Here is a 9,764-nt window from a genome sequence, read left to right on the forward strand (position 1 = left end):
GTTTAATATTTTGTGGAAACTATCACGCAAAGAATATTCGTAAGATTTACAATGTAGGCGAATTTAGGTAAATTAGTTATGATACTTGAGAATATTCTATATATAATATGCATAAGATTTACATTTTAAGAAAAAAAGGTAAATTAGTGATCTTATCTTCGATTTTTCTTTTTTTAGTAACAAAATTTTAAAACTATTAATATACTTTATTGGAAAAGGAATGTGAAAATATAATATTGAACAAAATAAGTAAGATTCGCTAAATTTAAGTGAGTTATTAAGATGGAGATATTTGTGGGAGATGCATGAGTAGATTTTGTAAAGTAGTTAATTAATATATTTGGTATCATTAATTCAAACTTGGGGACCAATTCACGTGATATAGAAGTTCATAACGTAATATGAATCTGGTTTAATAGATCTTGGTATCCTGTTTACGGTTTGATCATCAATAATATACTAAGAAAACTATATTAAGAATTTATTCAAAAAAAAAAAGTTGACATGCCATCTATATATTTACGGTTGGACTGCAATGATGATAAAATAATTTGATCTAAGACGATATGTATAAAAAGTAAACTTGAATTGATATGAAGTTCTTAAGATATGTCGTTTTCTACTTGATATGTTGACATGCAATCTCAGTTTTCTACGTCAGCTTTTATAATCAAATTGATATGAAGCTCTGTTATGAACCTCTTTTTTTTTTAGGGACGACGATATAGGAGACTTAGAAATCAAAGATTTTGTTTTTAGGGAACACAAACGATCGTATATATTTAGAAATAAATGTGTGATGTTTATTTATTAAAATGAGTAATAATAATAATTAGAGATGCTATCCATGTATCCAATCAAATGTATTTTTTTTTCTTATTCATGTTGCCAAACATTTGATTTTCGTACTTCAGCTTTAATAGTATAGATGAGTTTTTTTTTACTGTTACATCTAGATTTAAGGCATTATTAAGATTAACACTTAAGTTCTAAAAGCTTTTGTTTTCTGGATAAAATGCAGCGTGAGCGTGTTTGGTGTCTCTGCGGAATCAATGCAATGTTCTTATGACGAGAAAGGAAACAGTGTCCCAACCATTCTATTACTAATGCAACAAAGGCTCTATTCTCAACAAGGTCTTAAGGTAAAGACATTCCACAAACCAAACTGAATCCATTGCCTTTATTTTTGTTAATCTTGTTTGTGTGGATAAAAAAATAGGCCGAAGGGATCTTTAGGATAAACCCTGAGAACAGCCAAGAGGAACATGTGAGAGACCAACTGAACAGAGGTATTGTTCCTGAGAACATTGATGTGCATTGCTTGGCTGGTCTTATCAAAGCTTGGTTCAGAGAGTTACCTTGTGGAGTGCTTGACGGTCTTTCTCCTGAGGAAGTTCTCAACTGCAACACCGAGGAAGACTCTGTTCAACTCATCAAGCAGCTTAAGCCTACTGAGTCTGCTTTGCTCAGTTGGGCTGTTGATCTTATGGCTGATGTTGTTGAGGAAGAAGAGTCTAACAAGATGAATGCGAGGAATATAGCCATGGTTTTTGCTCCTAACATGACTCAGGTAAACACAAACATACATTAACATAGTTGCTTTTTAAGAGTCACTGAAGTGACTGAATCTTGTGACTGTAGATGACGGATCCATTAACGGCTCTTATGCATGCTGTTCAAGTGATGAACTTGCTGAAGACACTCATCACCAGAACACTAGCGGAACGTGAAGAAACCTCAAGCGGATCAGAAGAGTATTCACCATCCCATTCCCACTCATCAAATTCTCAAACTGATTCTGACTCTGACAATGCACAAGACATGGAAGTCAGCTGTGAATCACAAGGCACGGATTCAGAATCAGGAGGAGAAGAACAAGAGGGACAACAACAACAAGAAGAAGAACATCTCAGCCGCCGGTCTACCCAAGAAGATGAAAATGATATTGGATCATTAAGCTCAGTAGAGAAATGTTTCTTGGGCCAGCTCAGCAACAATGCTAGAGTTTCAAACACTAGTATCTCTGAAGACTGGAGTCCAAAATGCTCTCCATTGGTATCATTTACAGAGGACAAAAACAACAGTTTAGGCTCAGGCACAAGCGACTAAGATGGAGCCTATGACCTGTCTAATTCAAGTCAGCTTCCACGGGTTTGTTAGCTTTTCTTATTTCTGCTTAATCTGCAGGAAGAGAGAGAACTGGTTCTGTCTATAAATCAATCAATACAGAGATTATTTTCCAAATTTGTTAGGGTCTTTAGGGATTGTTGGGTGTGAGTCTCATCAAGGGGTTCAGCAAGGGCTGAACCTGTCTGTTGACTGTTGTTGTAGTCCTTCTCCATGTGTGTGTTTGTGTTGTGCTGTTTGGATTTGTTGTAGCAAAGATAATCTGATCTCTCTTTTTTTTTTTTTTAACATTTGATACACTAAATCTTTTTTCTAAAGACAACTTCAGATCATTAAAAAAATCTAAAGAGAAAATTCAATTCAATGAATTTGATATTTATAATTCATAAAATGTCTACATGAACTTCAATGAAAAACATAAATTACAAATCGTTATTTCCAGAAATATAAAAATAAAAAAAAGAAGAAAATAGATGATCCATTTGCAGTGAAGTTACATCTTTTTGATTTGATGGTTAAATCTTTTAACTCCCAATGAGATTTGCATTTAGACACAGATGCATCCATTCAAGATTGGTCAAAATCATGAACCAGGTTGACCCATTAGCCCAACCTTTTATTTTCTGTCATGAACATGTGTAGTTCAAGAGAGTAAAATGGTTTAGAGTGTTAGTTTAACCACGGGACATCATTGTTAGTTTAACAACATATGTTGGCCATTGTTGTTGTTATCTCTCTTAAGCTGAACTTTCAATTTATTACCACCTAAATGGTGACTGTTCATCATGTTAATAGCAGTTCTGAGCGGCTGCTTGTGACTTGTGAGTCATAACTAACAAAACTTGCAACCAACAAGAACAACCAAAAGAAAATGCATTCACTCTACCTTATACCAGTGGCTTTGTCTACTAAACTCCATTTGTTGTGAAACGGCATCGCTTCAATTGAGATACTTCTCCGCTTATTAATATCCGTCAGATATCATAGACAAATCTGTACCGTTAGATTAAAATCATCCTTCTTATTGAAAAATTAGACGAACAAAAAAAAAAAAGACTCTCTGCACTTTCTTCTTCTTCTTCTCGCTGCTCCTCCCGAAGCTCAGAACGATGCCGAGGTATAGGGTTCTTCTAGATCTTAAGTATATTAAACTTAGATAATTATGTTGTTCAATATTAGGTTTTTAATGTTGATTTTCGCAGGTATTACTGTGATTATTGTGACACTTATCTCACCCACGATTCCGTAAGTCCAAATCTCTCTTTCTTTCTTTCGATTGATGAACTTATGTTCGATCGTACTGCAAATTGATCTACGGCGGTACCGGTTAGGTTTCCGGTTTAGATTCCATTTTTTAAAACCAGTAGGTTATTAACTTGGTACATTGGCTCGCTTCTTGCCTTTTGTGTTTTAAAACCACTATTTGAGTTGTGATCTCACCTATCAATCATGTTTTTGAGATGTGATAACATATCAAAATGATAAGCTATCATGTACCCTCTCTTATCAGTCTTTTTTTTTGTCAGCCATCGGTGAGGAAGCAGCACAACGCCGGTTACAAACACAAGGTTACATAAACTAGTTTTATATTATTTATGTGTGGTGTATATAATAAGACCTTTGTGAAATAGTTTTTGATGATGATATTTCAGGCGAATGTGAGGATATACTATCAGCAATTCGAGGAACAGCAAACACAAAGTCTGATTGATCAGAGAATTAAAGAGCATCTTGGCCAAGCTGCAGCGTACAATCAGGTTGGTGGTGCGTTTAACCAGCATATGCTCGCTAGACCACGCCTCCCTATGATGCCTATGCCTATGGGGATGCGACCTCCTGTTCTCCCTAGACCCATGATGCCTGGTCAAGGTAGTTTCTGTTATTATAGTTTATTATATAAACATTAGTTAGTATACTTATATAGATAGTTTATGACTTTATTTTTATTCTTTGCATTTCATTTTTCTTTTTTTTTTTTAGTTGGAATGTAATATTGTAGTTTTTCAGGTTACATGCCACCTCCGGGAGTACCACAGATGATGGCACCGCCTGGTGCTCCTCTACCACCGCCTCCACAAAACGGTATGCTTAGGCCACCAGGAATGGCTCCATTACCAGGTCAAGGTGGTGGACCACCTCCCAATTATAATGGACTTCCTCTTCCTCCGCCTCCTCCTTATCAAACAAATCCAGCTGCTGCTGCTGCTGCTGCTCCGCCGAGCGGTGGCTTCAACAATCCGAACCCTGGTGGTGAATCTCCTGAAAGCAATGAGTAGAGTTTAGGTCTGTTGAGTTGTTTTTCTCCTGCCAAAAACATTCTCAGGGCTCTTGTTTAGCATTATCTTTTCTAATTAATGTATGTGCAATGCATAAATTTTCATGTGCTAAATTTGTCTTTTTGTAGAATGTTGAAAGGTCTCTTATAACGAACAGTCATCAGTCCTGTTTGTGAAAGATTTTGATAAGATGGCTTTCATTCATTGCTTGTGATGTTTAGCAAAACTATTCTGCATAAATCTTTTTGTGGGATGACACAGGTCCATATATCCTTTCTTCACTCTCTGGATCACCCTTTGTAAACATGATCTTCTCTTGAAGCATGTAATATTTGCCACTCTCAATAGAAGATTCTCGTATCCTTGGTTGGACTCTTTCTCAGACTAGTTTCCGGGAAGATTCACTGGTGACAAATTTAGATCTTTTTCCACCAGAAGTTGGTCCACAAAGGCACAAACTCTTCTGCTTGTGTTGCCTCTCCTAGTTTCCGAGGTTCTATTGGGCACATTTAAAGTCGCCTAAGGATCGATTGTGTGAATGTGAAAGCTTGTTAATAAAACTGTTTCTTTGTTTTATTAAACTCTTAATTTCTTGAGATCATCTTACAATATAGATCTCTATATATAGGGTCTTAGCTTAACCTATTACAAAGTGATCTAGAAACTTAACATAAATCTAAATCAAGTTTTTCCTTTTTAGTTATTCAAACTTCCTTTTATGAATAACTTGTTTCCTAAGCTATCTTTGAAGCTTATCCAACATTCTCCCTTCTAAGCTTCAAGCCATCTTTGCTTAAGTCTTGAACTTGAATCAGCTCCCTCATCTCTTTGAACTTGATTCTTGCTAAAGCTTTAGTTAGGATGTCCGCTTTCTGCTTGTCTCCAGGAACATGTTCCACATCAATCTCGTCTTGCTCCACTCGTTCGCGAATGAAATGGAACCTTTTGTGAATATGCTTGCTCCTACGGTGAAACACGGGATTCTTGGCTAATGATATAGCTGACTTGTTGTCCACTCGTATCATCGTCTTCTTCATCTCTTTTCCTGTAATCTCACTTATCAAATCTTGTATCCAGACCGCCTGTTTTGCTGCTTCCGTTGCCGCCATATACTCTGCTTCACACGAGCTTAAAAACACCGTGTCTTGCTTCTGCGAGCACCAAGCGATTGGCGTTTCTCCTAGACAAAACAAATGACCTGTCGTACTTCTTCCATCGTCCGGATCCGTGTTGTGACTACTGTCACTATATCCCACGAGATTCATTGATCCACCTTGCTCGTAAGATAATCCGTACCCGACTGTTCCCTTTAAGTACCTTAGCACTTGCTTCAGTGCGTTGCCGTGAGACGTTCTTGGTGAGTGCATATATCTACTCAAGATGCCCACTGCGTAACACATGTCTGGTCTTGAGTGCATAAGATATCTGAGACAGCCAATTCTTCTTCGATAAAGTGTAGCATCTATCTCAGGTTCGTCGAGGCCTTTTGAGAGTTGCAGACCGAACTCCATGGGTATACATGTCGAGTTGCAGTCGTCCATTGCAGCTTCCTCCAATACTCTCCTCGCATACGCTTCTTGATTGATCATGATGTACTTTGAGCTTTGTCTTACTTCCAATCCGAGGTAGTATGTTAGAAGACCCAAATCAGACATCTCAAAGTTCTTTGACATGTTCTTCTTAAACTCTGAGATTTCTTTTTCAGAGTCTCCGGTAATGAACAAGTCGTCAACGTAGATAGCCACGATAAGAAGCTTTCCTTTATCATCCTTTCGATAGACAGAATTTTCTTTAGAACACCTCTTGAAGCCGAGTTGCTTCAAAGTTCGATCAAGCTTTATGTTCCAAGCTCGTAGAGCTTGTTTCAATCCATACAAGGCCTTGGAGAGTTTGAAAACCTTATGCTCTTCTCCCTTCTTTTCAAACCCTTCAGGCTGTGACACATAAACTTCTTCGTGTAACTCACCATGTAAGAATGCTGTCTTGACGTCTAGATGGTGAATCTCCCACTTATTCGCAGCAGCTAACCCAATCAGGAGTCTTATGGTCTCTAATCGAGCCACTGGTGCAAACACTTCATCAAAGTCGATACCATGTTCTTGTACGTAACCTTTAGCTACGAGTCTCGCTTTGAACTTGTTGATAGATCCATCAGCGTTTCTTTTGATCTTGAAGATCCACTTGAGACCGATGATCTTTGCTCCAGCTGGCTTGTCTGTTAGCGTCCATGTCTTGTTTATGTTGATCGAATGGATCTCGTCTTCACATGCCTTCGTCCATCTTTTATCTCCCTTTGCTTTTTGGAAATTCTTTGGCTCATCATTGATAACATGAAGTAGCAGCTCACATTCTATCTCAGCAAGTAAAATGTAGTCATCTAGGTAACTAGGTTTACTTGTTTGACGAGTTGAGCGCCTTACTTCCTGTGTCGAGCTTTGATCAACTTCTTCTTCTTCGTTGTGTGTTACATCTGATTCTTCGTGTGTAACACCTGCTTCGTCTTCTTGCTGCTCTGTTTCTGCATTCGTGGTTTCTTCTTGTTGTGTGCTGGCTATAAACGGACCATTCCCTTCGTTTACAGTCAGTCCCCACGTCATACGGAACATACCAGAGTCGTCTTGTCCTTCCTTAGTAGCTCCCTTCCAATTCCAACAAGTCTTCTCGTCGAAGATTACGTCCCGACTTACGACTATCCTTTTGAAGGTAGGATTATAAAGTCGATAAGCTTTCGTGCCTGGTTCGATTCCGAGATGAACAAGAGCTTGAGAACGATCATCAAGTTTCCTTAGATGAACTGAATCTACTTTCGCGTGAGCAACACATCCAAAAACTCTTATGTGACCTACGTTAGGCTTTCCTCCCTTCAAGCTTTCGTATGGAGTTTTATTCTTCAATGCTCTAGTAGGAACACGATTGATCACATATGTTGCGTGTCGCACGGCTTCTCCCCACATGTAGTTCGGTACCTTCATAGCTTTCATCATGCTCCGAGTCATCTCCATTAAAGTACGGTTCCTTCTCTCCACAACTCCATTCTGTTGTGGAGTATATGGTGCTGTTAAATGGCGTTTGATGCCATGTTTGTTGCAGAAGTCTTGGAAATCCTTTGACGTGAACTCTCCTCCTCTGTCCGTACGGAGTGTTCCGATTGTCTTGTTTGCTTCCTTCTCAACAAGGGCTTTAAAACTCTTGAATCTATCAAAGGCTTCACTCTTTTCTCTCAACAAAATAGACCACATATATCTCGTACAATCATCAACTATGACGAAGATATAGTTGTTGTGACCTTGTGTTGCCGGCGATATAGGACCGCACAGATCCGCGTGTAACAACTCGAGAGCAACCGAAGCTCTGTATGCAGTTGCTGCAGGAAAGCTGTGACGCGTCTGCTTCCCGACCAAACACGAGTCACACAGCTGCTTCTCTTCATGTATTTCAGGTAAGCCACGAACCATATCATGTGTTGCCATGGCCCTTATTGTCTTGAAGCTTATATGACCAAGGCGTGCGTGCCATCTCCATGGTTCCTCCTTGATCTTTGCGAGTAGACAGGTAGTTTTACCGACTTTGAGTGATATCTTATATAGACGATTAGAAGCTCTCTGAACTTTCACCAAAAGTCTACCGCTTGGATCTCTCAAAGTGAGGTAATTCTCTTTCATCCTTATGTCACACCCTTGTTCAGTTGCTTGACCCAGACTTAGTATGTTACTCTTCAAGTTCGGTATGTAGTATATGTCGGTTAGGAGCTTCTGTTCTCCTGTCTTGGCTTCAAAGAGAATAGATCCTTTGCCGTTTATATCTACATACGAGCCATCTCCGAACTTGACTTTTCCTTTGATGTTCTCGTTGAGTTCTGAGAAGTAAGATCTTTCACCAGTCATGTGATTGCTCGCACCGTTGTCTAGATACCATATACCATCTTCTTTCTTGCTTGGCTCTAGTGAATTCGGTAAGACTTTTTCTTCGTTGAGATACACAACTTGATGCATGTATAACGCAGCTTCTGCTACCTCCGTCTCTGTCTTGTTGAGCTCTTGTTTCTCTTCTTTCTTCTCAGGACACACGGATTTGAAGTGTCCCTTCTTCTTACAATTGAAGCATGTGATCTGGGAGTAGTCTTTCTTCTCTTTGTTCCCCTCGCCAGTGTTGCTTCTTCCTCGTCCTCTACCTCTGTTTCCTTGACCACGACCACGATATGATCCTCTTCCTCTGCCTCTCGAGTTCTGATCGCTTGATGTTTCAGTACTTGAGAACAACAGATTGTTTTGTTGATCATATGCCGTTTTGCCTTTGACTCGTTCTTCATATGCTTTGAGTCTTCCAATAATATCTTCAAACGAGGTTTTGTTTAGATCAAGCATCTGCTCTATTGATGCCGTCATGTGAATGAATTTCATTGGTAGACTGTTGAGAAGTTTCTTCACGAGCTTTGGTTGATCAATGCTCTGTCCCAACGAGGACGCTTTTGATGCAAGCTCCGTTAACTTGCTCGTGAAGTTATCAATACTATCTGAGTCTTCCATGCTTAATCGATCGAATTCATTCATCAGCGTTAGTAGACGAGCTTCTTTAACGCGTTCAACACCAAGGTTTCTGGTTTTAATGGCTTCCCATATGACTTTAGGGGAGTCATCTTCTCCGGCTTGTAAAACCATCGCTTCAGGTATTGAACCGAACAGAAGTCCCGTTGCAAAGTCGTTTCTTTCTTCGTCGTCAGTGCCTGGATCTACTGCACCCCAAACTTTGTGAACCTTTAACAGAATCTTCATCCTCTTTGCCCAAACAGTGTAGTTCGTCGTATTGAGCATCGGACAGATTACAGCACTCGGAAAGTCTTCTCTTCTTCCTAGTGGCTTCATCTCTGTTAAAGCTTTTGTATCAGCCATGGATACAGCTTCTCGATTTCACAATCACACAAAAACCTAAGCTCTGATACCAAATAAAGTCGCCTAAGGATCGATTGTGTGAATGTGAAAGCTTGTTAATAAAACTGTTTCTTCGTTTTATTAAACTCTTAACTTCTTGAGATCATCTTACAATATAGATCTCTATATATAGAGTCTTAGCTTAACCTATTACAAAGTGATCTAGAAACTTAACATAAATCTAAATCAAGTTTTTCCTTTTTAGTTATTCAAACTTCCTTTTATGAATAACTTGTTTCCTAAGCTATCTTTGAAGCTTATCCAACAACATTGGCTGGAGAGTGAGTCAGTGACGAGACAAGAACAAATGAGCAATGTTTGATGGTCTTTAAGAGTATTGATATAACACATTTACCAACAAGGGCGTTTGGTCTAGTGGTATGATTCTTGCTTAGGGTGCGAGAGGTCCCGAGTTCAATTCTCGGAACGCCCC

General features: G+C 39.0%; 2 protein-coding genes and 1 non-coding gene across 3 annotated transcripts in view; all 3 read left to right on the forward strand.

Moving 5' to 3' along the window:
* Positions 1–2,404, forward strand: part of LOC108833980 (rho GTPase-activating protein 2-like) — a 2,962-nt gene extending 558 nt beyond the window's left edge. The window contains exons 2-4 of the mRNA XM_057004997.1: positions 1,010–1,142; positions 1,220–1,570; positions 1,642–2,404. Coding sequence (XP_056860977.1) covers positions 1,010–1,142; positions 1,220–1,570; positions 1,642–2,109 — 952 coding nt within the window. The 3' untranslated portion in view covers positions 2,110–2,404. The remainder of the gene's footprint in view (positions 1–1,009; positions 1,143–1,219; positions 1,571–1,641) is intronic.
* A 728-nt stretch (positions 2,405–3,132) lies between these two features.
* On the forward strand, positions 3,133–4,607 carry LOC108833981 (U1 small nuclear ribonucleoprotein C-like). Its single transcript, XM_018607357.2, has 5 exons — positions 3,133–3,244; positions 3,330–3,372; positions 3,654–3,695; positions 3,780–3,996; positions 4,135–4,607. Exons 1-5 carry the CDS (start codon positions 3,237–3,239, stop codon positions 4,401–4,403), a joined length of 579 nt encoding a protein of 192 aa, XP_018462859.1. The 5' UTR covers positions 3,133–3,236; the 3' UTR covers positions 4,404–4,607.
* A 5,085-nt stretch (positions 4,608–9,692) lies between these two features.
* TRNAP-AGG (transfer RNA proline (anticodon AGG)) lies at positions 9,693–9,764 on the forward strand. The gene has a single exon. It is a non-coding gene; the product is annotated as a tRNA-Pro (tRNA).

Source organism: Raphanus sativus, chromosome 3, assembly GCF_000801105.2.
Source record: "Raphanus sativus cultivar WK10039 chromosome 3, ASM80110v3, whole genome shotgun sequence".
Taxonomy (NCBI): Eukaryota; Viridiplantae; Streptophyta; class Magnoliopsida; order Brassicales; family Brassicaceae; genus Raphanus; species Raphanus sativus.